This window comes from Lepidochelys kempii, chromosome 7, assembly GCF_965140285.1.
Source record: "Lepidochelys kempii isolate rLepKem1 chromosome 7, rLepKem1.hap1, whole genome shotgun sequence".
Taxonomy (NCBI): domain Eukaryota; kingdom Metazoa; phylum Chordata; order Testudines; family Cheloniidae; genus Lepidochelys; species Lepidochelys kempii.
The window spans coordinates 53,873,213-53,901,088 of record NC_136386.1 but is presented as its reverse complement, the minus strand read 5'-3'; the positions used below and the strand labels follow the sequence as shown (position 1 = coordinate 53,901,088).

Genomic DNA, 27,876 nt, shown 5'->3' with positions numbered 1-27,876 from the left:
CTGACTCAGTCTTTTGCAAGTAAAAGTACCACTGATTTTTGCATGGCCAGAACCCTCAGGACTGAGCCCATGGGATATACAGTCAGACACCAGAGTACAGGGCTCAGTTACAGCTCTCACCAGCCAAACTGGGATGGTCACAGGAGGAGAAGGTGCCTTTCCCCTGCTGTGGGGCCTGGAGACTGTTAGGGGGCTTATTCCTTCACCCGCTTCCTTCCCTGGTCCTTCTCGCATAAACAGAGAGCAACAATACCCGAAGTCCAAAGGTGCAAACAATTCGATGTTTATTGGGGTGAACTTCCAGCAAGCATTCCAGTTTCCTTCCTTAGTGTCCCCCTTCCCAGCTCTGACACCACAGAGCCTTACACCTGTGTCCTTATTCCCATTCCTGCCCTTAGCAAAACATGATTCCAATTTCCTCACCCCCATTCCCATCTCCCCCACCCGCACCCACCCACTCACTTCCTGACTGACTGCAGGCTATATAGTAAAACTTGAGTTCTGCTTTGCTATACCTTAACCAGTCATTTTCCTGAAATTTAACTAACCAATCCTAACATATTGTAACATGATTATGTAACCAATTATATCCCACCACCTGAATTAATTTACACCCAGCAAAATTAATTATACAGCAGACAGGAACAATCACAGAACCAGACAGAGATTATACAGACAAACAATAGCAAAGTGGGAACTATAATGACAAAACAATACAGAAGTGAGGATTTCACATCCCAGTATTGATAAGTGAGTTCTTGCCAGACAGGATGCTATCAAACTAAGTTTCCTTTTACATCTTCTAGGCACTTCCCTTTCTCTGGAGGAGATAGGCATTATCAGGACAGGATTGTATTCCTAACAGCCCAATAGCACCTGATTTCAATGTGACTAGTTTGGAATGTGAGGATGTGACCTGTCGCTTCCCAGCTTATGGCTGCCTCTGCTGCTTAGCCAAAGGCCTTAGCCTAAGCACAGGGCCTCAAACTGTCACAGTAAGAGAAGGCCCTTACACCAGCAGACAGTGATTTTGATTCTTTCTTTTATACCTTTAGAATTAGCCAAGTGATAAGAATACACTTAAATTCTTAAAGTACAGGCCTTTGCAGACAGGCCTGAATATCTATATCCTAACAGAGACAATATGCCTTTTGAGAAGCATAGCAGCTCCCAAGGTCTGGGGGAGGGAAAGACGGGGTGCAACTTGCTATTCCTGTGTCGCAGTTACAGCCAACACCCTTTCCAGCACAGCCAAGCTAGGAAGCAGAGAAATGTCAGTGATGAATTGGCCCTGATATAGCCATCCGAGTCGCACCTGCAAACGGGGGGTTTGAATTTGGCCTGTATCATCCGGATAGGCGAGACACTTACGGACCCTGTCCCTCCCCTATGCTGAGGGCCAAACCCCCTGCATCCTAGGAATTCGTCCACAGACTGAAATTCACTGAGTCACTCCTCCTTTTCTTCACAGGGCGGCTGGCAGAGACCGGTCTGGCACACGGCCCCTGCACTCGCTTTCCCCTGGGCAGCTGCAAGTGCTCTCCCCACCATCCCCAGTCAGCCCAGAGCCAGCTGGTCCCCCGGCTACCACCCCACTGGAGCTGCAGCGCAGGCGGCAGCAGCAGCTGGAGAGCCTGACCTCGCCCCCCGACAGTGAGGCGTACTACGGCGAGACGGACAGCGACGCCGACAACATTGCCCAGGAGAAGCACCGGCGGGCCCGCAAGAAGAGCCCTCGCTCTCCACCTGGGGGCTCCAACAACAAGCCAGGCGAGCCACAGGACGAGGTGTCCCTGTCCGAGCTGAGTGGCTATGACAGCACCCCGGAGGCAGCAGCACAGGCCGGAGAGAACATGAATGGCGTGGCCAAGAAAGACATCGTGCAGCAGCCTGGCAGCCGCACGGACACCTCTTTCTCGGAGAGTGAGGTGCTGCTGCAGCCACCCCAAGCAGAGAGCAGGGAGCTCTCCCCAGAGGCCATGCTCCTGCCCCATGCCACCAAGACCATCCGAGCTGAGCGCCACCTCATCCCCATGGTGGGGCCAGTAGAATACCCAGTCGATGAAGATTTAACCACCACCTATGCAGAGAAAGCCAAACAAGCCAGTAAGTGCCCCCAGACACACCTATCTACACCCCCGCTGTAACCTGCCTGTGCTAACTCCCCTTCCCAGGCTGAAAGGGCCTTCACCCAGCTTCTCTCACGTGGATGGAGGCAGGGCCAGGCCAGCCCTGCAGGGATCTGAGCTGGTGGCTTAGGTCATTCAGGGTCTCTTCTGGCAGGCGCTCAGGGAATATGTTGGGAGTCTAGAATTCAAGCACAAAAAGTGGCAGGACTCCACTCATCCCCACCCTGATTTCTGTTGAGAACAGGAGGGAGATGGCAGGTACTGGAACTGTCTGGGTTCGAGAGTGTGCTGGTAACACCTGCGCTCCAGAAAAGTGACTCGGGTGAGAGTCCTAAGCCTGGTCTCTCACTGCCTAGGCTGGGGACAGCACCTGGGGACAAAGCAACCCCATTCACTCTATAGCCACCGCTGTGTCCAAGCAAAGGAGCAATATGGATGGACTCCAAAGGGGTCACACCCAGCCCTCATGGTGAAGGAGAATTGCTGTGAGACAGTTTGAGAACAGAAAATGGAGACAGTCTCCACTCAGAGCCATCCCAAAATATTGTTACCAATGGCTTACATCTCCTTAGGGCTGGTCCTCCCACCCTGTCAAAATCAAGGGGGCCTGTCCACTTTCCTCCCCCTTTGGAAGGTGATTTTGCTGCAGCCTTGTTTGCATCAGCAGGCGTGGGTGGGTCTGCATGTGGCGCTAGCCAGCTAGCTCCAGTAGAGGAGATTGCTTTTCATGCATGGGCATGCCAGTGAGGCGAAGCGAGGGGGGAAAATATCTCAGTCAACTCTGACAATGCCCTGTGGTGGGAGCCCCCTCACTTAAGATATTTAAACTGGGACAAAACACCAGAGAATACACTCTAGGGAACAATCCTACACTGGCCTCTGGATGATGGACTAGAGGAGTATGTCTACACTGCACACTAAAGCCTGACTCTGACTCATATTTGAGCCCAAGCCCCCTTCCGTCCACAACAAATCAGTGTGAATCAAGTCACCAAGCACTCAGGAACCGGGATCGAGGACTCTGCTGGGTCAGAGTCGGAGTTCTACTGTGACTTGGACCAAAGCCCTGTTGGTTTACGGTGTGGACACAGCTCAAGCTGCAGACCCTAGCCAGAAGGTCTGTGCAGTGCAGTGTGGACACATTAGCATGGCTGTGGAAACCCAGGTCCAGCAATTGTAAACCCAGGTTTACAATGCAGTGTGGATGCTCAAACACAGGCTTTGACGTCCCCAAGCCTGAGTCCCACAGAGCTGAGTTTACAATGCAGTGTAGATATACCCGAAGTGACCTAACAGGACCATTGAATCTCTTACTTCTGTGGTTCTATAATTCGGTGTCTTTCCACTCAGCCTCCACCTGCTTTGTAGATTTAACTGAGCAGTTGTTAGGGTTCATGGAAATCAGGGCTGGAAGACATCTTGGAAGTAACCAAATGTAATCCTCTTGGGCCAGCTATTCCATCCTCCTTTAATGTTTTTGAACATTTCTATAGGTAACACCTCTGTGATCTCCTTTAATTGCTGCTCTGCTAATTGCTCTTACCACGAGGGTATTTTTTCCTTATATCGAATATAAACCTGCCTTTATTCATGGTTAGCTTAAGACCATTACTCCTTGTATTACATTCTTGGCCAGCTTTCCCTGCCTATTCCCCTCACCTATCATTTCCTCTCAAGAACTTGTAGCAAGATGTTATGGGGAAGGAGAAAGCTGGGTCCCACCTCCCTTAGTCTTGGGCATCTTACCTGCCTCCTGCTACCCAGGCAGTATTTTAATGCCTTACATGATGACAGGGCAAGAGCCATCCTTTCTTTAGAGTTGTGACCTGTGCAGCTCTATCAATATGTTGTACAATAGTATCTGTCATCCAAGGACCATAAACAGCTGTACAAACAATCAATTCAGATTACAGCCCCACTGTGAGGTAGGTCATTCATATTATCTGAAATCCTCCAATCACAATTTAAAGAAGTCAAGTTAGAGAATCCACCACTGTCTCTAGTTCAGGGGTGGGCACACTACGGCAGTGTGACATATTACAAATGGGGAGACTGATACACAGAGAAGTTAAAAGACTTGCCTGTGGTCACACAGCAAATTGGGAATAAAACCCAGGAGTCCCGACTCCCAGTCCCCTGCTCTAATCACTAGACTTGCCTCCTGCTATCAGCAAATACTTCCAATGGCTGGAGATAAGACACGAGAAGGGGAAGGCTCTGAGTTACTACACAGAAATTCTTTCCCAGGTGCCTGGCTGGTGGTCTTGCCCACATGCTCAGGGTCTAAGTGATCGCCATATTTAAGGTTGGGAAGGAATTTTCTCCTAGCAGATACCCTAGAGTTTTTTGCCTTCCTCTGCAGCGTGGGGCCTGGTTCACCTGCTGGTTTGAACTAGAGCAGGGGTGGGCAAACTTTTTGGCCTGAGGGCCACATCTGGGTATGGAAATTGTATGGCGGGCCATGAATGCTCACGAAATTGGGGCTGGAGTGCAGGAGGGGGGTGAGAGCTCTATCTGGGGGTGCAGGCTCTGGGGTGGGGCTGAGGGGTTTGGGGTGCAGGAGGGTGCTCTGGGCTGGGATTGAGGAGTTTGGATTGCAGGAGGGGATCAGGGCTGGGACATGGGAGGGGCTCAGAGGTGCAGGCTCCAGGCAGCGCTTCCCTTAATCAGCTCCCGGAAGCAGAAGCAGCAGGTCCTCCCTCTGGCTCCGACGCGGAGCCCCCTGGCTGCCCCTACACATAGAAGCCGGAGAAGGGACATGCTGCTGTTGCTTCTGGGAGCCACGTGGAGCCATGGCACGTGTGTGCGGAGCAGCCCCCGAGCCCGCTCCTCGGCTGGAGAGCGGGAACAGGGCAAGGCCCAGATTAAATCGGCTGGTGGACCGGATGTGGCCTGCAGGCCATTGTGTGCCCACACTTGAACTAGAGTGAATGGTGGATTCTCTAACTGGATGTCTTTAAATTGTGATTGGAGGATTTCAGTAACTCAGCCACAGGTATGGGGTTTGTTACAGGAGTGGGTGGGTGAGGTTCTGTGGCCTGTGACATGCAGGAGGTCAGATTAGATATTCACGATGGTCCTTTCTGACCTATGAATCTGTGAGTCAATGTTGTAAGGCCACTGCTACAGCCGTTTTCCTCCCTTTCTCGGAGAGGATACCACTCTCTCTCCTTGCCCAAAGGAGCTTTGGAGACTGCTTCCAAAGCTAAGCTCCTTCCTCATGGCAGGGCAGTGAGCTATTGCTCTGCCCCATGTCGCAAGGCAGACTCAGTCCCACAGGTGCTATCAGACCCAGCTTGGCAGTATTGATGATGCAAGGCCAGGCCTTGGCTGGTTCTGTTTGTCCCACAGCCTGTTTAGAATTCACCCCCGCTTAGGACAGCAGCAAAAAGAGCAATTTCCATCTCCCCTAGGCTGAAGCTATTTTTTCCCCTTTGAATAATGTACAAGTATGAGATGAATGCTGAGAAAGGCATGTCCAGCTGCTCTCTGCCACCTGATAGTCCTAGAACTGGATGAGCAATCGCTTTACATCAGGGCTTATTTCCAAGGACCGAGTCAGCACAGAAGGCTCCCAGGAAAGCCACATATTTCAGTCAAAGCATTTCTGATGGCAGAATAATCTCCCATGGCTGGAGGTGATGTACGGATGTTGCTAGCTAGACGGGGAGTTCCTAGCACCATTGTGGGCTGAGCTAGTACTTTCCTTTCCTGCTATACTCCCTTTTGGGCGAGGCTACTCTCAGCAAGAGCCCTGGTGGAAGAGTCCCCAGTAGCGATTCGCAGGCTGATGGCACTCCATGGCGGTTCACATGGCCTTTTACTAGACTGCAACTTTCTGCTGCCTGCGAGGGTGGAGACAAACCTTTCTGCCCTGGTCAGGCCATAGCACAATGGTCTGGTCAGTGACAAACGAAGGAACAACAGAAAAGAAACGGGTGGGGGGGGGGGGGAGTGGTAAGAGGAGCAAAGGCATTCCCATGCTATGGCGAAGAGAGCTAGAGAAACTCCTGCTCATAAATACACCCATTCTGCACTTCATGGCTTTGACTGAAGTCTGGGATATGTTGGCTGCCATGGGAGCCCAGCTGTAGGGGCACTAGGGATGTGGTGCTGGTTTGGAAAGGGGTGTTACTATAGTGCTTGGGCCTGGATTCAGCACAGCCTCTGCTGGCTCTGGTAGAGCCTATGCACAATTTAAAGCTGCCCTTCCATTGAGAAGTCCCGTAGTTCCTCTTAAGGCCGGTTCCTCTGGGGCCGGTTTTGTTCAATATCTTCATAAATGATCTGGAGGATGGTGTGGATTGCACTCTCAGCAAATTTGTGGATGATACTAAACTGGGAGGAGCTGTTGATACGCTGGAGGGCAGGGATAGGATACAGAGGGACCTAGACAAATTGGAGGATTGGGCCAAAAGAAATCTGATGAGGTTCAATAAGGATAAGTGCAGGATCCTGCACTTAGGACGGAAGAACGCAATGCACAGCTACAGACTAGGGACCGAATGGCTAGGCAGCAGTTCTGCGGAAAAGGACCTAGGGGTGACAGTGGACGAGAAGCTGGATATGAGTCAGCAGTGTGCCCTTGTTGCCAAGAAGGCCAATGACATTTTGGGATGTATAAGTAGGGGCATAGCGAGCAGATCAAGGGACGTGATCGTTCCCCTCTATTCGACATTGGTGAGGCCTCATCTGGAGTACTGTGTCCAGTTTTGGGCCCCACACTACAAGAAGGATGTGGATAAATTGGAGAGAGTCCAGCGAAGGGCAACAAAAATGATTAGGGGTCTGGAACACATGACTTATGAGGAGAGGCTGAGGGAACTGGGATTGTTTAGTCTGCAGAAGAGAAGAATGAGAGAGGATTTGATAGCTGCTTTCAACTACCTGAGAGGTGGTTCCAGAGAGGATGGTTCTAGACTATTCTCAGTGGTAGAAGAGGACAGGACAAGGAGTAATGGTCTCAAGTTGCAGTGGGGGAGGTTTAGGTTGGATATTAGGAAAAACTTCTTCACTAGGAGGGTGGTGAAACACTGGAATGCATTACCTAGGGAGGTGGCAGAATCTCCTTCCTTAGAAGTTTTTAAGGTCAGGCTTGACAAAGCCCTGGCTGGGATGATTTAATTGGGGATTGGTCCTGCTTTGAGCAGGGGGTTGGACTAGATGACCTCCTGAGGTCCCTTCCAACCCTAATATTCTATGATTCTATGATTGAGCAAACACAACCTGCCCTTTCCTGGTGAAGGATCTCCCTGATCCATGCCCACAGAGATGGTGAGGGTGCCCTCTAGAGTTTCCTGAGCCAGAAGGGTGAATCAAGATTGTGGGTCAAAACCAGCTGCTTTTAAAAAGTGGACTTGATTCTGCGCAGGGAATGGATGACTCAGTGGGTCAGTAATGGGAGCACAGTGCTGGATTTATAGGCCATGAGACCATTAAAGACCATTTAGATCATCCAATCAAATCCCTGATTTTTGCAGAATATCACCCTGCCTCATTCCCACTAACACTACATCTAACCTGCCCTTGAATCTTGGCGGTCATGAGCCGCTGCCACCTCCGGGGGAGTCTGCTCCACTGCTCACTTGCTCTTACAGGGAAGAGCTCTATCTACCTTCCCAAAGTGCTTCCATCGTTAGCCTCAGGCCACGGATCCCTTCCCTGCCACCTTCAGTGTGTGAATAACCCATCCCCTTTTTCCACTGAGATGAAGGCCCTTCTGAATCTTCTCTTTTCGAGTCTACTTCTCCAGCTCTCGTCTCTCCTTTGAAGCTGTAGCAGTTTTGTTGCCCTTCTTTGTATTCTCCCTAATTTTTCCATCTCATTCTTAAACTGCAGATACACCCAATGATGCACAGAATTCCAGATATAGTTGCAACAGGGCTATTTAGAGTGACCCCGTTACGTTCATAAGAACAGAAGAACGGCCCTACTGGGTCAGACCAAAGTTTCATCTAGCCCAGTATCCTGTCTACCGACAGTGGCCAATGTCAGGTGCCCCAGAGGGAATGAACAGAACGGGTAATCATCAAGTGATCCATCCCCTCTTGCTCATTCCCAGCTTCTAGCAAACAGAGGTTAGGGACACCATTCCTGCCCATCCTGGCCAATGCCACTGATGGATCTATCCTCCATGAATTTATCTAGTTCTCTTTTGAACCCTGTTATGGTCTTGGCCTTCACAACATACTCTGGCAAGGAGTTCCACAGGTTGACTGTGCATTGTGTGAAGAAATACTTCCCTTTATTTGTTTTAAACCTGCTGCCTATTAGTTTCATTTGGTGACCCCTAGTTCTTTTGTTATGAGAAATAGTAAACAATATTTCCTCATCTACTTTCTCTACACCAGTTATGATTTTATATACCTGAATCATATCTCCCCTTAGCTGTCTTTTTTCCAAGCTGAGAAGTCCCAGTCTTATTAATCTCTCCTCACACGGAAGCCATTCCATACACCTAATCCTTTTTGTTGCTCTTTTCCAATATATCTTTTTTGAGATGGGGTGATCACATCTACACATGGTATTCAAGATGTGGGCATACCATGGATTTCCTAAATGACCAGGTGAAACCGCTGTCCAAGAACAGGGGACTAGAAGAATCCTTATCCACAAGTGGAAGAATAACACTGGCATATTCTGTAAGAGTGTTGTACTGTGAAGGGCTTATATTAAGGTTGCTATCTCCTATCTGTCCTGGGCTTTCACAGACTCAGATTTGTAGATGTGCTGTTTATTTCCTTTCCCCAGAGCATGCATAACCCTTTACATCCTTGGCCACTCCACTCATCTCATTGCATGCAAACCACTCCAGGTCAATTCACCACTCCAACCCCCACGTTTACTACCCCTCCAATTTTGGTAGGGTTAGCAAATTTGATCACTGTTGAATTTAAAAACTTCCTCTAGACCATTGAGGACACTATTAAATAGAGATCCAATACTCACCCATGTGATGCCCCACTTGGAGGTCTTAAATGAGTAATCTTTGCTGTCTGCTTGTCATCCAATTTCTAATCCAGACTCTTGTAATTTCCATCTAGTTGGTATTTATCCAACATATACGTTCATTGGTCTGATTCACTGTTGCATTGCACCTTGTGGTTACTTTTACACCTGTGCAAAGTGGATGTAAAATGTACAACCATTTTCAGAGGTGGTATTGTTCTACACTCACTCAGCACAGGTGTAAACCACAGCAGAAGGAGCAAATGGAGTTTCACCCATTAACATCAGTGGAGGACTTGACATCTAGCTGTAGGGCAGTGGAGAATCAAGCTGTGACAGTTCGGTCACAGAGACCCCCTTGAGACTGTCACCTGATGTGCTGAAACTACCTCTGAGCCCATTTACTTTGTCAGCTTGGGATTCCAGAACCCTGCCTTGTTGAGCCAGACACACTAGCCTGCTGCAACACAGACCCAGGGTCTGAACCACGCCCCCAAAGCTGCAGCCTTAACTGAAAAAAGCTCAGCAACTACTCCTGTCTCCAGCAGCCAGACACCCAGCTCCCAATGGGATCCAAACCCCAAAGAAATCCATTTTACTCTGTTTAAAGCTTGTAGAGGGTAAACTCATAAATTGTCTACCCTCTATAACACTGAGAGAGATCTGCACAGCTCTTTGCTCCCCCAGGTATTAATCACTTACTTTGGGTTAATTAATAAACAAAAGTAGGATTTAAGTGGTTTCAAGTAATAACAGACGGAACAAAGTAAGTTACCAAGCAAAATAAAACAAAACATGCAAGTCTAAGCCTAATACATTTAAGAAACTGAATACAGGTAAATCTCACCCTCAGATGTTCCAATAAGCTTCTTTCACAGACTAGACTCCTTCTTAGACTGGGCCAAATCCTTTTCCCTGGTACAGTCCTTGTTAGTTCCAGCTCAGGTGGTAACTAGGGGTTCTCTCATGACTGCAGCCCCCTTTGTTCTGTTCTACCCCCTTTTAGAGCTTTGGCCCAAGGCAGGAATCTTTTGTCTCTCTGGGTCCCCATCCCTCCTTCTAAATGGAAAAGCACCAGGTTTAAGATGGATTCCAGTATCATGTGTGTAGCAAAGCAAGGTCAAGACTCACTGGCATGGCACCTCCTGCTAGTCATCTGGGAATTAGCTCTTTTCCAGCATATGGAGCACCCTCTGCAGGCCAGTGTCTTGCCTGCCGCTGGCCCCGTGTTCCTCCCAGACCCCTGTGCCCCTTTACCTTGGGATTCTGCCCCAGCAGTACCCCCACTCTCTAGGTCTCCCCTCCAGGGGAACCCCCAATCCTCTAAGCCCATCTTGCCTCAGTGGTTACTGAGGGTCATCATCTAGCCCCTGCTCACTGGGGCAGACTGCCTTTGCCTCTCCCTGGGTTGCCCCTCTGTAGCCCCAGTACCTTTTTGGGCCTTTAACAAGGCCTGCAGCCTGGGGGTTTACCAGGCTGGAGCTCCCCAGCTCCCTTTGCCCTTCCCCAGCACTGCTTCACTTCAGGTACCTTGCTCCCAGGCAGCTAGCCCTTCCCACTCCAGGGCTAGGGTGGGACTCCTCCAGCTCCTGCCCCCAGCCCTCGTAAAAGGGCCAGATGGGCCCTGATTGAGCTGGCCAGAGCTGTGGCTGCTTCCCCAATCACCCTAGCTTGGCTGCTTTTAACCCCTGTTCTCCAGCAGTGCGACAGCCATCCCACTACAATGTGACATGGTCACATGTCACTGTAAAACCTCATTCTTCATTACCTAGTAGCTGGAAGACAGGTACACAAGAAGGCTTGCAGGTAAACAGACCCATTCACAGGTTTTCATTGATTCTGCAGCACCCTTAATGGCTTCCACTTAATATGTTTACATCAGTAATACAAGTGTATAGCTTATTCTCCTAACCCCAGACATAGAAATAATACATGCAAACAAATGGGATGAACACACTTAGTAGATCGTAAGCTTTGTAATGATACCTTACAAGAGACCTTTGCATGAAGCATATTCCAGTTACATCATATTCATACTTACAAACATATTTCCATAAAACATATGGAATGCAACGTCACACAGGCCTGTTCTGTGGTGAGAAGTCAATAGGGAGAGGAAGGTTGGGCAATGAATGCATTGCAGTGGTAGCAGAGTCAGTGGATCAAGTGGAACTAAGAAGCAAGGGAGGTCTATAAGGAGCAGAGAATGAGAACAGGATTTCAGCTGCTGGCACTAGCAATCTATAAGGTTACATGGCTTTCCAAAGCTGTCTGATAGGCAGAACTGGGTGAAACTTTTCAACTAAAGATATTTTGACAAAAAATGCAGATTCAGTGACACCAAAATGTTTCAAGTATGTGTCATTTTGCCAAATTGTTCACTGTAGAGAAAAAAAATCTGGAAAAAAACCCCAAAACATGGATATTTTCTAAATAAATGTTTTTGACAATTTTTTGATTGAAAATGACTTTTTGTTTTGAAATTTTCCTTTAAAAATGCTGAAAATGGAAAACAATCAACTTTCTGATGCGCTGAAAAATTTGAAAACCATTTTCAATTTAAGCTGAAATTAATATTTTTTCTATTTTTTCAGAATTGCTAGCAAACTGAAAAAATTGTTATTCACCCAGCTCTAATGGTAGGTACATATGGTGTCCTCAGACCATAGGTAACCTCTGCACCATTCTATTCTGAAATCCATCTTTTACCAGGTTTGTTTCCTCTCAGTCATCTCATCAGAACAGTTTCTTTTATTTTCAGCAACAGTATAGATGGACTCAGATGTGGAATAGGTTCAAACTTTCGCACCCTTCCTCACAGAGGTGCCAACCCCAGGCAGAAGACAGATAAACCAGTTCAGAGCTCTGGTCCCAGCTTGTTATCTTGTGGTAGGAATTTAAGTCAGTGCAGAAGTGCTTCAAAATATCTCAATTTAAACATATCTGCTGGACTATTTTTAGCCCCTGGAACTCAAGTCTTTCTATATATGGTGCGGAGGAAGGTGGGGGTGGGGAGAATTTCCTCCTCTGCTTGACATGGACCCAGCTGCCTAAGTGGATGCACCAGAATTACATCATCCTGCACTGGAAAAGGAAACCCTTTTATTTTAAAAAGAAAAGGAGTACTTGTGGCACCTCAAATAAATTTGTTAGTCTCTAAGGTGCCACAAGTACTCCTTTTCTTTTTGCGGATACAGACTAACACGGCTGCTACTCTGAAACCTTTTATTTTAAGCCATCGTTCGGATATACAGGCCACACCAGTCAGGGTAAGGGGATGCTTATAAATAAATAACTTATACAGTGGAGAGTGTGTAAAATTCCGTCTGGATGGTAATTTCTGCCTCACCTCTCTGCAGTGAGGGTGAGCCTAGTAAAGGTGCTATCTGACTGCCGCTGGAGTGTAGGCAATGGGGGTCATGATGAATATTGACCATCTGACCAGCACTTTGAACTCTGAATCTTTTGCACCACGGTCTGTGCTTTGCTACTTGACCCCCAGCTTTGGCAGCTGTGACTCTTAGATGACCATATTTATATGGTCACTCATAAGACTGAGAAGTGCTGCTACTCACTGGGGTTCTGAAAGACCAATGTGCGCAGTTTGGGGGTGGAAGGCGTTAACCAGCTATGGTTCCAATCCCTGTCCTGTGGATCTCAGCTGAGGTCTGTTCCCTGCCATGTGGGTCAATGATGAGCAGTGACCTTCGGCCCATGTTGGTCAGTGTGCAGATGGCCACTACTAAGAGATAACCAACCACCTCCATGATTTAATCATGGTGGAGGTGCCCAACCTCACTAGGGCCCAGGCTCCCAGGGGGATTGTTCCTGTTCCCTTTGGCAAGTCATAATCCCTATTTACTATTTGTAAGCAAGCTGTGGGTAAGAAACCATCATTTAATCCTAGCCATCAGTTTTCACTTTGTCTTGGCTCTCCATGTTTTGGAAGGAGGCTATTGGGAAGATGTCAGTGAGATGACTACAGCTATGTGTGGATTTCTATCAGTCAGAGTCTAGGCTTGAGGACGGCATAGAGCGTGAATGTATGTCTGTGGCTGATGATCTTTACCTGGGCAGAGGTTATGTGTCCAGGCTGATTTCCATTAGCTGCTTTGCAGACTTTGCTCATGAGGCTTTGTTGACTCTCTGAGTCCTGGAAGACCTGGCAGGAGTGGAAGGGGTCACTACATTGGCTCTGTTCATTCTTTTCTGAGCAATCTCAGAAGTTGTTCCAGGCAATTGCTTATCTGGCTCTGGGGCTCTGACCTGTGAGATCCTACATGTTTCCTTCTTGGCATTCTTTTTTTTCAACATGTATGTGCAGCTCTTATGAGGTGGTACAAGGTGATTTGGCCTGCCACACTGTCAGTATGTTGATGATATTGTGCTCTGCATCTGACACATATCCCACATGTTTTCCCATCATCACCTACGATAGGGATCTGGATGTGAGTGAGCTGACTTAAGGTGATGCTCTTATGGAGGTGAAAGTACTGTGAGCCTCTTGAGTTGTTGGGGGATGTGTTTGATCACTTTACTGAGGGGATCTGCTCATCCTTCATCTTAGTGGTTCAGACTCTAGGCAGGGGGTTGGACTAGATGACCTCCTGAGGTCCCTTCCAACCCTGATATTCTATGATTCTATGATCTTACTGGATTCACCACTACTCCCAAACTCCCAGGTTTTAATGATAGCCTGAAGTGCCTTTTTTCATCATCACTTGGTTTAGGCATTGCTAGAGTTCTCCATGCCTTTGTCTCCTCCAGGCTGGTGTACTATAATGCACTCTTATTAGGATCACCCTTAAAGATTACTCAGAAACTTCACCCAGTGCAGGATACCGCCACCTACTCCACAGTGACCACTGAGGTAATCTCATCATAGCAGAGCTCTGTGCTTTGCAATAGCTTCCCATTCTCTTCCATGTGCAACTCAAGCTATTGGAGATCGAACCCCTTCAGAACCATTTTTCTTCCTATGCTCCATTGTGCTATTTATGATTGGGCAAGGGGTTCCTGCTGCCTAGTCCTGTGGGTTGAAATCCTGGTGTGGAGGTAGGACCCACTCAGTGGAGGGACTCTGTCTCTGGAACTCAGTTACTCATATGCTGCCTGATGTCAGTGGGAGAACTTTCACTGATTTCACTGCTTGAGGATCAACCCCATGGTCCTTGCAGCACGCAGCTGTGGTGGTTTCCAGGGCATTATTGCCAAGTGAATGTAATTAATTTAGCGAGTCCCTGATTGGGACACGTATCAAAGGGGCGATGTGGTTAGCTGATGGTTGAAGGGTGGAGATGAGTGTGATTAAATTGACTTGTTGCCAGTTACTGGCAACATTCCATGGTCTATTTTTAGGTATGTAATGTGCTCAAGTCTTAAGTTGACAGGAACAATAATTACCTTAAAATAAACACATACATACACCCCTGAGTCCTTCTCCTCGCAGTGAATAGTTTCTTGGCTCCAGGGTCTCCAAGGCCCAGTTGAAAGCAATCCCACTACAAATGGAAAATAGGAATCGCAATCAGTGACTCATGTTGTCTCATCAGGGCTGAAAGGGAAACTTATAGGGAGATAATAAGGAGGCATAGGAACAAAGTCAAAGAGAGGGTCCAAACTGAGGTGCTGTTAAGAAAGGCCATAAACAGGAACCAGCAGAAGGTTTATATAAATCCACTGGAAGTATGAGGATGATGGGGGAGGGGAGGGCTGCTGCTCAACAGGGAAGGGGAGCAGCTAACAGATGGCAAAGAGAAAGCTGATATGCTGACAGCTACTTCGCTTTAGTCTCCATTAAAACTGATAATAGTAACAGGAGAACAAGAAAGGCCCGGTCCTCCCCTAGTGTAATCGGCATAGCTCCATGGAAGTCGATGGAGTTACGCTGACTTACATCAGCTCAGGATCTGGCCCTTAATGAGCAAGGAATGGGAGCATTCACAAGACAGGATCGGAGCGAGCAGATTACAGATAACTTGTTACACTGAGTATATTGAAAAGAGCAGGGCTTGGTCACATTCACCCTCAAGGTTTAACCTGAGGAACTAGGGGAAGATGTGTCAGACATTATTTCTGAGTGCTCCTGGAGGACAGGAGAGGTCTCCGAGGAAGAGAGCAAACATAGTGCCGATATTTAAGAAAGAGGCACGGAGACACAGAGAACTACAGATCAGTATGTTTAGCTCTAATAAAGTCACTGAGGCAGTCAGTTTGAAATCACCAGCAGAAAATTAGGTGATAAATAATAAACAACATAGATTAATCACAACCAAATAGGCCAGACAGCCATGTGACAAGATAACAGGCTTAGTCACTGAAGGAAATACAGTGCACACAGTACACGCTGACTTCAGGAAGATACTTGATATGGTTCCCCATGACATTCCCATAAGGCAATGAAAGCCATGTATATTAGGTGGAACCACTGTAGAATGCTACACAATTGACTAAGAATAGAATAGAGAGAATAGTTATTAATGGTTCGTGATGTCTCACTGGGAGGAGATTTTGACTGGAGTTCTGCCAGTGTCCATTCTGGGTCCAATAGTGCTACTTCTGCCTTGTCTCCCTTGTGGCCAGCAAACATTAATCTATGTCAATCGCATGCCCTCTCCACCTCCATGTTATCTGACTGCAGAAGAGAGGAGGATTTGAAACAAACAAACAGAACTTAAAGTCAGCACTTCCCCTCTTCTCCCAGAATGTCGTGCCCTATGTGGGTCTGTCTATGGTGGAGCTGGACGTGTAATTTACAACTCACATAGACATACCCATGCTAGCTCTGATCTAGCTAGCGAACTAAAAGTAGCAGGTTAGCCATGTCTACACAGGCAGCATGACAGGAAAGCCACCCTGAGTAAGCACCTAGGGTTTCAGAAGGGATCGTACTTGGGGAGGCTGGCTCCTCATGCTGCCTGCGCAATGGCAGCTATGCTGCTATTTTTAGCACAGTAGCTCGATCAGAGCCAGCGCAGGTATGTCTACCCATGCTGGAAGTTACACCTCCAACTCTAGTGTGGACATTTCAATCTCCTCAGGGCAGGGGCTAGTTTTATTTGTTTCTTTTACAGTCCTGAGCTCATTGTGGTTAACAAATAAGGACAGTCAATAACACTAACACTCATTTTAATGAATGGCTTGGAGGATAGAGTGGAGATTATGGTGCATTTAGCAATATGCAGCTGATATAAAGAAGGGAAGAAGTTGCACAGTTGGTTCTTCAGAGGATGGGCTATTTAAATGTAGTAGGAGCTTGATAGATGGGAGAAATGGGCTGAAGTCAATCAAATGACAAAGACAAATGCAAAGAGATTCAGGACTAATCAAATGCACAGATACAGACAGTGAGTATAGCTGGCTATAGTACCACAGAGTAGGTACTGAGGGTTACAGTGAATGACACCCAGAATATGAGAGAGACAAGGTGGGTGAGGTAATATCTTTTACTGGACCAATTTCTGTTGGTGAAAGAGACAAGCTTTTGAGCTACACGGAGCTCTTCTTCAGACCTTCAGCTTTGTGTCTTGAAAGCTTGTCTCTTTCACCAACAGAAGTTGGTCCAATGAGAGCTATTCATAGAATCATATAAGATTAGGGTTAGAAGAGGCCTCAGGAGGTCATCTAGTCCAGGGGTGGCCAACCTGAGCCTGAGAAGGAGCCAAAATTTACCAATGTACATTGCAAAAGAGCCACAGTACTATGTCAGCAGCCCTCGATCAGCTCCGCCCACCCCCACTCCCAGCGCCTCCCGCCCACCCACCGGCAATCCTGCCAATCAGTGCCTCCTCCTCCCTCCCCGCACCTTCCAATCAGCTGTTTCATGGGGTGCAGGAGGTTCTGGGGTAGGGTGGGGTGGGGTGGGAGCAAGGGCATTGCAGGCTCAGGGGAGGGGGCAGGAAGGGGTGGAGTGGGGGTGGGCGGAGCCAGGGGTTGAGCAGTGAGCACTCCCTGGCACATTGGAAAGTTGGTGCCTGTAGCTCCAGCCTTGGAGTCGGTGCCCATACAAGGAACCACATATTAACTTCTGAAGAGCCGCATGTGGCTCCGGAGCCACAGGTTGGCCACCCCTGATCTAGTCCAACCCCCTGCTCAAAGCAGGACCAACCCCAACTAAATCATCCCAGCCACCGCTTTGTCAAGCTGGGCCCTAAAAACCTATAAGGATGGAGGTTCCACCACCTCCCTAGGTAACCCATTCCAGTGCTTCACCACCCTCCTAGTGAAATAGTGTTTCCTAATATCCAACCTAGACCTCCCACACTGCAACTTAAGACCATTGCTTCCTGTTCTGTCATCTGCCACCACTGAGAACAGCCAAGGTCCATCCTCTTTGGAACCCCCCTTCAGGTAGTTGTAGGCTGCTATCAAATCCCCCCTCACTCTTCTCTTCTGCAGACTAAATAAACCCAGTTCCCTCAGCCTCTCCTCGTAAGTCATGTGCCCCAGCCCCCTAATCATTTTCGTTGCCCTCCATTGGACTCTCTCCAATTTATCCACATCCTTTCTGTAGTGCGGGGCCCAAAACTTGACACAATACTCCAGATGTGGCCTCACCAGTGCCGAATAGAGGGGAATAATCACTTCCCTCGATCTGCTGGTAATGTTCCTACTAATGCAGCCCAATATGCCATTAGCCTTTTTGGCAACAAGGGCACACTATTGATTCATATCCAGCTTCTCATCCACTGTAATCTCCAGGTCCTTTTCTGCAGAACTGCTGGTTAGTCACTCGGTCCCTAGTCTCTAGCAGTGCATGGGATTCTTCCTTCCTAAGTGCAGGACTCTGCACTTGTCCTTGTTGAACCTCATCAGATTTCTTTTGGCCCAATCCTCCAATTCGTCTAGGTCACTCTGGACCCTATCCCTACCCTCCAGCGTATCTACCTCTTCCCCCAGCTTAGTGTCATATATGAACTTGCTGAGGGTGCAATCCATCCCATCGTCCAGATCATTAATGAAGATGTTGAACAAAACCGGCCCCAGGACCGACCCCTGGGGCACTCTGCTTGATACCGGCTCCCAACTAGACATCGAGCCATTGATCACTGCCCTCACCCACATTATCTCTCTAATATCCTGGGGCCAGCATGGCTCTAACAACACCACAAACAATGAGAATATAAGTCAGTGATGGAGTACTATCACAAAAAATGCAAAAGCCAGACTCACTGGTATGCCCTGGCTGCTTTGTGCTGCTCCAGTGAGCCAAAGCAGTTATGAACCTTGCAAGAAGAAAGTTTCCCCAGTTGTAGCCTTGTCCCAGAAGGCTACGTAGGGGACACTTAGCATGAGGTGTTGGGGAGGCAACACTGACTACACATGCAGTTTTCCCGAGTCCATCTGCCTGGGGAACATTTTGCCATCCAACCCATCCAGATGAGCACTTACTGATGGAAGGGAACTTGCCTGAGGGAACAGCCTCTCCCTCAGATTGTTCAGGGCTCCAGGAGGAAACAGTAAGGCTCACATGACTTTGCAAAAAGTGGAGATGCCTCCGCTCCCTCTCTCCTTGGAAGAACTCTCAACTATCGGCGCAGTAGAAGGTCAGCCATGTCTTAAGTCTTCATAGCCAAGAGTTTCCACAGTAAGTAATAACTTGGGCTATACTTGAAAGAAGCCTGATTTGCTGAAAGGGCTGAGCACCTTGTCCCTGAAAATCAAGGCCCTTTAAGGTGGTGTCTCAAGTTGGGCTCCCAGAATCACTAGTCACTTTTGAAAATCTTGGCCCCTGACAATATTAAGGACCTGATTCAGCAAAATACTTAAGTATAGACTGAATTTTAAATATATGCTTAAGGATGACTTCAGTAGGAGTAAGTACTTTCCTGAATAGGGATGGACCTAAGCACAAGCATAAAGTTAAGCATGTGTTTAAATTCTTTGCTGAATGTGAGCTTACATCAGTAAACCACCTTTCAGAGGTGATGGTTGTATTCCAATGCCTAGGATTGAGGAAAGAGCTTTTTTGTCCCAAGAGTTATGCCATTAATTAAAAGAAAATAATATATTCATTATTTATAAACTTATTGTTTGCAACTCCAACACTAGTTGTGGGTTGATAAGCTGGCTTTGAATAGGGAAATGCCTTGGAGTCCAGTGGAACCTATTCAAGATCTTATTTTGAAAGGACCTCAAATCTAAAGAACATGAAGTTTCCATAATCTCTAATGACTGACCGAGTGAGTTATCTGCAACATCAGCTATGGAAAAATGACCTTCTGGAACAGAAATAGCTGGAAAAATAGAATTCCAGGTGACACCACATGAAAGAGCAGCATTCCACAATTATTTAATCACATAGGCATAGATTCTCATTTCTGATCTTAGCAGTTACATGCCTTCTTTTATGGAGATTGCTTCATAGAGCTTTTTAGGACTTGGGTCTTTATTAATAAAAGCTCCCACTAAGTCTAATTGGTCTGTAGCAAACAAATGAGTCCGCAGTATTAGATATGTGAGTGTCTCAGCTATTTTGTGTGTCCACGTGTTTTTGTTCTTGTCTTAAGTCCCGATCCTGCAATAATTTCTGCATATGCTTAACTTTACTACAGTAAGTAGTTCCACTCATTTCATGTTAGTAAAGATAAGCCTGTGCATGAGATTTTCTAGGATCAGTGCCTAATTGCATAAGTTACCCCTTATGGATTATTTCTACAGAATGTAATAGGGACAAATCAGCATTCTATAGAAATTAACTAAAAGGTTTCTATAGAAATTACCCTCAAAACCTATCGAATTTAATGGAATTATATCCTTCCTGTAGAATTTTTAAACAGCTTGTTTAAATGTGATAGAGTGATATCCCTGCTATAGACAGCCATAGGTTGGTTTAAAATAATTTTACCATGTTCTACTAGGTTTCAAAGTAGCAGCCGTGTTAGTCTGTATTCACAAAAAGAAAAGGAGTACTTGTGGCACCTTAGAGACTAACAAATTTATTTGAGCATAAGCTTTCGTGAGCTACAGCTTGTAGCTCTCGAAAGCTTATGCTCAAATAAATTTGTTACTCTCTAAGGTGCCACAAGTCCTCCTTTTCTTTTTTCATGTTCTACTAGATTCTATAGGACTTTTCCCTCAGGTATTTTATTCTTGAATGTATAAATATTCATAATGAAAGACGACTAAACTCTTTTGTTTTATCACACTCTGAGAGCCCATGTGTGCAAGAGCAGATCTGTTCTTCTGGGATATTACCTGCCGAGCTCCCATTCACTGTAGTAAGGCAGTGACTATTGGATTTCAGGGGCAATGTCAGACTTTCACTGGCCAGCCTCTACTCTAAATATGCTAACCCTGGAGAGGAGTTGCCTGATTCATGGGGCTCTGTGTTTCTAAATCTCTGGCTACTATGAAGGGAGGATCACCTGACAAGGCCACTTTTAAAAAGTTGTGGGGTTTAATTGAGAGTGACTTTATTGCTCACAGACAAGAGGAGCTGTTGGTACAAACCCAGCTAGACACCGTGTAGAGAGATGCTGTGTAAGCCTCCACCACATAGGTTTGAAAACAAACTCCAGCTCTGCCTTGGAAATCACTCCCTGCCCACCACCACTACTCATCCCCAGGTCCTCACATCATTCAAACACAATTCTGTCTTGCTTCCTCCCTCCTCTCTCTGGTGCTAGGCATCCACAGAGCTGTCAATGCACCCCAGTCTTTGCATCCAGTGCCCACCTTCTAATACCATTCCTCAGCCCTTCATATGGATGTGCCAACAAACCTTAGCTCTGTAGGTAACATCCTCTGCAGTCCAGTTGTGGATCTCCCATACTCAACTCAACCATGAATGTACCGGCACTCAGTAACCCTAACACACCTCTGTCAATGCAGCCCTGAGTCCCTGTCCTGGATTGGGTCTCCTAGAACATAGAATAAAAGTGACACACACAGGAAGAGAGAATCTCTCCTCCACATATCTCTTCCTCCTTGTCTTGATCTGAGAACTGCGTGGTCCCTAAGTGTTTGTGCTGAATGGACCCCCTCCTTTTGTGTGCATTTCTCCTGCTCCCCACAGTGGGACAGGAGACATCAGCAACCCAAGGGTATGGAAAGAAACAAGTACTTTTGCTCTAAACGCTTTACAATGAGGGGCTGGAAAAACTGTTTATTGTCTGACGCTTGCACTGCACAAAGATTGCTGGTAGCCAGCATATTTTCTTATTTTTAAACCCAGGCTACAGCGGGAGGAGACAGGAGGGGGAAAGTGTTTAAGTGACAGGTGACAATGTCCATCACACTGCCCAGTGATGAAGCACAGAGGATAAAAATAGAGAACATGACCTCACGGCTCTTGGTAGAGATGCCTAAGAGACAAAAGAGAGGCTTTAAAAGGCTTGTAGAGCTGATAGCAAAGGGCTTGGCGCTTGAGAGTTTTGGTTCTGCTCCAGCTGAGAGCCACTCTGCTTCTCTCTCTATGGAGAGCTGTGAGTTAAATGGACTTTGTGACATGCCCAAGTCTCCAGGCCTGGACGCTGCTTTCAAGAGCTTGGATCAGCCCTATGCAGGTACAGACTTCCTTCCTTCCTCTGCTCTCCTAGCCAAACTTTAACGCGTCACCAGAGGAGCATTTCCCTCTCTCATTTGTCTCAAATTGCTGTTGGCCTTTGTGACTTGAATACTTTGAACATTGGGGGAGGGGGGGAGGGAATTAAAGTGCAAGGAATAAAGTGCTTTCTATTGGTGAGCTATGGAGTAGGAACTGGGGGATGGGCAGGAAGCCAGAGTGTCAGGAAGAGACTTAGCAATTGTCTGTAAAGGGCCAGGGAACCTCAAAGCACAGGGAGTCTAGTTCTAATGAACACTGAGGAGGCTGGAATTTTGGAACAATGCGAGATGCTGGGGGCAAACTTGTGACTGGTAGGGAGCTGCATCTGGGTATTGTTACTGAGGCCAGGGCCCAGTGCTGGTGGAATCGCACTCTGGCTGCCTTTAAGCCTCCTCTAGTAGGGGTCTGCAAGTCTCAAACTCCAGAGCTAAGATCCTTCCCGATGCTCTGCTGCCACCTGTGCCTACACAGACCTTAGCATGTGAAGGCACTGCTCCTTAGCCACGGCTTGCCAATGCCAGAAGTCTCCCCCTCACAGCCCCCAGGGCAAATGTTTCTGGACAATGAGGCTGGATTCATCTCTGGGGCACTGCTTTTCACCCCAACAAGTTTGGAACCAGAACTTGAGCCAGGCAGGGTTCCTTTGACAGGGTGCGTGAGTGAGACTAGCCAGTGGGGGTTTGCTCTGTGAGGGAAATCTCACTGCTCTCCCCTAATGTGCACTTGAGATGGACTCATTTCCTGAGACAAAACTGAGTTATGACTGTAGCCCTGTGGCCCCGCTCCCCCACAGCTGAATCCAGAAGGGCAACGCCAGGGGAGCACCAAGTTGCAGTGAAAGGATGTGAACTACGTGTCTTGGTTCAATGATGCCGAACTGACCCACTCTGTAAGAGTGTGGGGAGGGGTTCCTAGCTCAGCACATGCCAGTGCAAAAGGGCCACCCGTTCTTTTCCCATTAGCACACTGGCATTTTTGTTCATTATTTCCAGCCCTCTAGGTGCAAGGAGAGAGGGCTGGTTCTTGTGTACGGAGTGAGAAGTAGCTGACCTTTTCCTTGTTGGATCTCTGTCCGGAGCTGCCTTGCTTTAGCTAACCTGGAGCCATGATGTTTGTTATGAAATGGCTCCAGGGAAAGCCTGGTGAAGGGTCTTTCATTGGATTTATTGAAAGCTTCCTAGCATCACAACCCCTCTGACATTCCAGAGCCTGTTTTAAAAGCCTGGGGTGGGAGTGGATGATATTCCTGAATGGGGTGACCTGGAGCCGCAGGGACCAAATGACACATGCTACAGCTTTGTGACCTTTGCAGATGGGCTGCCTGAGGGCGGGAAGTGGGAGAGGGAAACTACGGCCCCAGGGGAGATTCAGAGGGCCCAAGAGGATTCATTGGTATCATGGTTAGGTAAGCTCTGTGGCTGCTGCTGCCCACCCCATTGTGGGCTAACTTGGCCACAACTGTTCTTCCCTGTTGCAACAATGCCCTGCGGTAAAGTGGCCCAAGGTGAGATCTGTGAGGCTGCACAGCTCAGGTCCTGGGGAGAACTAGCAGCATTCCTCAGCAGTACATTGGTGCTTTCTCCTATTCCCACCCCCAACCCCCCACTAGATCAAGTGGGGTTTGCCTTAGCAGGGCTGCATGTTGTGTCTCTGCCACAGGAATGCTGGGGCTCGAAGGACAGGGGAAAGCGCTATGCCGTTTATTGACGAGCGAGTGGAAGCTTACTGAGAGCATCTTTGTCATGTCTCCTGTGCTGCTTGAAGTGCAGAGGCTGCTGTTAAAGGGATGCAGGGCAGACAAGAAGCAGGGAAAGGTCTTTTCCCCCAGTGGAAAGGGTCAGGAACAAGAAAAAGGAATGAGAAATCACTTGGGAATTATTTTTTCTTTCAGGTTTCTGTTGGTTTCAGAGTACGAGTCTCTAGTCGTGCCTGTGAACTCTCTTCTCACAGCTGCCCTTGGGTTCACCCTTGACTCTTTCAAACCTCCCCCCTCACCTTGCACACTGGGCAGAGAACACACTGTCCCATCCCATGGGGTTTGCGGTCAGCAGGCTGGCAGAGGCCGTGGAAAATGATTAGCCTGTGTTTTTCAGCCAAGGCCGTGACAGGTGTTGGCTTTTCCAGCAGCGAAGGCCATGGGAGAGCCTGTGCAAAAGGATTCTTTCTGGCCTGGCTGACCAGTTCTGAAGGGCAGGCAGCTGGGATTCCTGCTCATGTGCACAGTGACTCTGTCCTGGCTGGGCACAGGCAAGAGGTTATGCGAGAGTGTGAAACATTGCTCTCACGGCTGCAGGTTTTGTGCTGTCCTTATCACACCTTTCAGGGGGCAGTGAATGTGCCCACAGCACTCAGCACTGACACTATCCAGCCCAGTTCACAAGCATCCCACGAGGGGCTAGGGAGGTGGGAGCAAGATGCTTTCCTGCCCTTGCACAGCTGGGCGGGGCCTGCGCACCCTAGTGGTTGCTGCATTCTGGGGAGCACTGGGACTGCTTATTCCCGCTTCCCCCAGGAAGCAGGGCTCTGAAAAGGGAGGGACATGTCTCTGACCAGCCCTCCCAGCAGGGCTTCCCAGGGGTGATCACAGGCTGTTCCACCCCAGTGCAAATTGCAAAGTGGGGGATTTAGACTCAGTGTGAAATGTCCTGATGAGTACCAGGAACAATTTTTTGCAGACACATATCCACAACACAACCCCCCAGGAAATTCAGTCAGACCCTTGGCCATCTCTGCTGAGAGAAAGCTCTGGGTCTGAGCAGGTAACAGGGACTGAGCCATCTCTGACCCCTGCCACAGGCTGGCTGTCCGAAAGGTGAGGGTCCCTGGCAGTAGGTGGGGAAGCCCGTCCCACAATGTGTGCATGGAAAAAGAGAGGGCTGCCATTTTCATTATGTTCAAGTCATTTTTTCCTAACTTTCTCATCAGGGTGAGGTGGGAGTGACTCTCATTGTCTGGACACCAGAAACACTCAGTCCAGTTGTTGCCAAAGCTTTGTAAGCCCAGTCCTCTACGGAGCCCTGAACTTGCCTCCTTTTGTCCTTTGCAGAGCTGCACCGCAGTGAGAGCACACAGGAGAAGAATGTAAAAGAAGCCAAAACCAAATGCAGGACGATTGCGTCCCTGCTGACAGATGCGCCAAACCCCCACTCCAAGGGCGTGCTGATGTTCAAGAAGCGCAGGCAGAGGGCTAAGAAGTACACCCTGGTCAGCTTTGGGAGCGTTGACGAGGACCGCTGTTACGAGGAGGAGGATGGTGTCTTCCCAACCAGCGAGTCAGAGTTTGATGAGGAAGGCTTCTCAGATGCCCGAAGCTTAACCAACCACTCAGACTGGGACAACACTTACCTGGACATTGAAAAGCCCAAGCTGGAATCTGAGCAGCAGCTGGGGCAGACGCAGCAGGGTCTGAGTGAAGCCTCTGGCAGAGGAGCACGGTTATTTGAGCAGCAGAGGGAGAGGGCTAGTCAGTATACGGTGGAGAAAACTCCAGCTGAGAAGCCAGAGAGCCATCAGCCACCACCAGGTGTCGTGCCAAAGCAGAGCATGGTGAACGGGGAAGTGCCTACTCCACAGAAGGCCAACACGGCCCCACTGAGTATCCATGTGGAAGCAGTGCAGTTATCCAGCAAGCTGCCGTCATCTACCTCTGCTCAGGTCCAGTCTCCACCGGGCAGCATTGGAGGAGGTGCCCAGTCGTCTCCAGGCACAGAGGGCCTCTTCAACAGATCGGCACGGCCCTTCACTCTTGGCTTTTCGGGGCAGCGTCCTGTGACTTCCTCCGTCATCTTCAGGCCTTTGGCTCCCAAGAAAAGTGGTGGCAGTCTGGGGGAGCAGAGCACCACTGCTCCACCTTTCTCACCAGTAACTCCTGTGCCACCTCCCACCGCACCAGCGATGGCTCACAACGGTCCAGCAAGCTCCTCAACGTCTTTGTATATTCCAGCACCAGGCAGACCAACACCACCAGGGGTACCACAGCCAGCCGCAGGCGGAAGTGCTCCTGAGACTAAGACACCCACAAACCCAGCCATGACCTCCTCGGCTTCCATTGTTCTAACCACTCCCTCTAAGCCAGCGGGGGCTGCAGCAACACCTCAGCCACGAGGGACAGCTTCTTCCTCCTTGTATATCAGCCCAGCACCACAGCAACCCAGCGTGGTGAGCGGCTCTCTGCTACCAAGCCAGCCGTATCCTATTGTCTCCCCAGCTACTCCACAACCTGCTTCTGAGCCCTTAACATCCAGGGAGCAGCGGATTGCAGTGCCAGCCCCCCGAACTGGCATCTTGCAGGAAGCTCGCCGGCGGGGCAGCAAAAAGCCCATGTTCAATACCATAGAAGAGAAGAAGAAGAATTCACCCAACCCCGAGCTTCTGTCTCTGGTGCAGAACCTGGATGAGAAACCCAAAGGCGACCACCCAGGGGCGGGCTTTGAGTCTGGGCCTGAGGAGGACTTCCTCAGCCTAGGAGCTGAGGCCTGCAACTTCATGCAGTCCTCAGGCCGCAAGTTCAAGGCCCCTCCTCCAGTGGCTCCTAAGCCTCAGCAGCAAGGTGCCTCTGTTGGACTAGTAAACGGTGCCCATGACATGCCACAGCTGAAGGGCAAAGGGGCAGAGCTTTTTGCCAAGCGACAGAGCCGCATGGACAAGTTTGTGGTGGAGGCAGCACCGAGGCCAGGCTCCAAGCCCAGGGCACCCTCACCCACGCCTTCTCTACCATCATCCTGGAAGTATTCTTCCAACATCCGTGCCCCACCCCCAATAGCTTACAACCCCTTGCATTCCCCCTTCTACCCCCTGGCAGCAAGCAAGTCTCAGGCTAGCAAAGCAGAGAGCAAAGTGAAAAAGGCACCCAGCCAGAAATCAGGGATCAAGGCCATTGATTTCATGCGCCACCAACCCTACCAGCTAAAGTCAGCCATGTTCTGTTTTGGGGAGCCCTCGAGCGCTAACACACAAAACCCTCTGCCCCAGCCAGCCCAGCAATCCAGCTTGTCTTTCACCCCAGCCAAGCAGGCGCCTGTGAAAACAGCCAGGACCTATGAGATTCGGCGGTTTTCCACACCTGCTCCCATGCCCACTTTGAGCAGCCTGGCACCCACAGTCCTCACTCCCCGCTCTGCCACCACGCTGGACGAGCCAGTGTGGAGGACGGACATGACCTCCTCCGCACCGTCCACCCCTGCCCCTTTCCAGGCCAGTCCCAGCCAGACCCCAAAGCTGTATGAAAGCTCCCCAGAGCTCAGGCAGATGGGCCAAGGGACTCCCCCACGCCCAGCCTCCTCCTCCGGGTTCCAGGTAGCTAGACCCAGGTTCTCAGCAGCCAAAACTGGGATGCAGGCGCATGTGTGGAGGCCAGGCTCTGGGCACCAGTGAACCAGGACCTGTCCCCCTCCCCCGCATCCCTTCCCCCACGGGCGCGACTGGGTGTCCAACCGAGATAGTTTCCTTGGGCTTTCTTTAAAGTGAGCTCAATAAATTGGGGTGTGTGAAGCAAAAGGCAGAAAGGGGGAGGGGGTTGGGGGGGAACTCCCTTCCTGGCCCCCCATCCCCCTTTGTTTTCAGCCTGGCAGCATCACTATGAGCTTTCCCAGCTGTGGCTAGAACCAGAGGACTCAGGAGGAAAGAAGAGACAGGGCAATAGTCTCCAGCCTGCTTCTGCCCACAGCTGCACGGCAATGAAACCCAGTTTCTGGGGCCAGGGGAATGGGAGGGGCAGACTGTCATGCTAAGGGGTGGGTAGCACTCCAGTGGGCTTTAGAAACAAGACCCTGTTAACCCTTTCAGTGCCCCAGTAAGGCAGGAGCCATCCCATTGCTGCAGATAACAAGGCACTGCGCACAGAAGGGTCCCACCCAGGCTCACATGGGAAGTTTGTGGCAGAGACATGACTGAAACCCAGGGTTGCCCCCTACCCCAGTGAATTGAGAAATGAGACAACGTTCCCCAGGCCTGCCTCTGCAGGGGAGCAGCAGGTGCTTCAGGGGACACTGGGACGGGAAGGGGATGTGGGCATCTGCTCAAACTCACAGCCTTCTGCTCGCCCTGCTCAGGACAGCCATGGAGTGCACATGCTCTTCCAGCAGCCAGGGCTGTGTTTGAGAAGCCAGCAGGGTCCCCTGCTGCGATTTTCAGCTTCCTGGAGCCCTTCACGCAGGTAGCTGATCCCAGCTGGCTCCAAGCAGCAGGGGGCAGTTTGAGGGGCTGAAAGGTCGATGTGGGCCTGTGGTAAGTCTGGAGGAATGTGAGAGGGAA

At 49.1% G+C, this 27,876-nt stretch overlaps 1 protein-coding gene across 1 annotated transcript in view; it reads left to right on the top strand.

The window, feature by feature from the left end:
* SYNPO2L (synaptopodin 2 like) overlaps positions 1-26,997 on the top strand; it is a 62,076-nt gene extending 35,079 nt beyond the window's left edge. Inside the window, exons 3-4 of the mRNA XM_073354753.1 lie at positions 1,472-2,106; positions 24,671-26,997. Of these exons, the coding sequence (XP_073210854.1) occupies positions 1,472-2,106; positions 24,671-26,997 (2,962 nt within the window). The remainder of the gene's footprint in view (positions 1-1,471; positions 2,107-24,670) is intronic.
* The last annotated feature ends 879 nt before the right edge of the window (positions 26,998-27,876 follow it).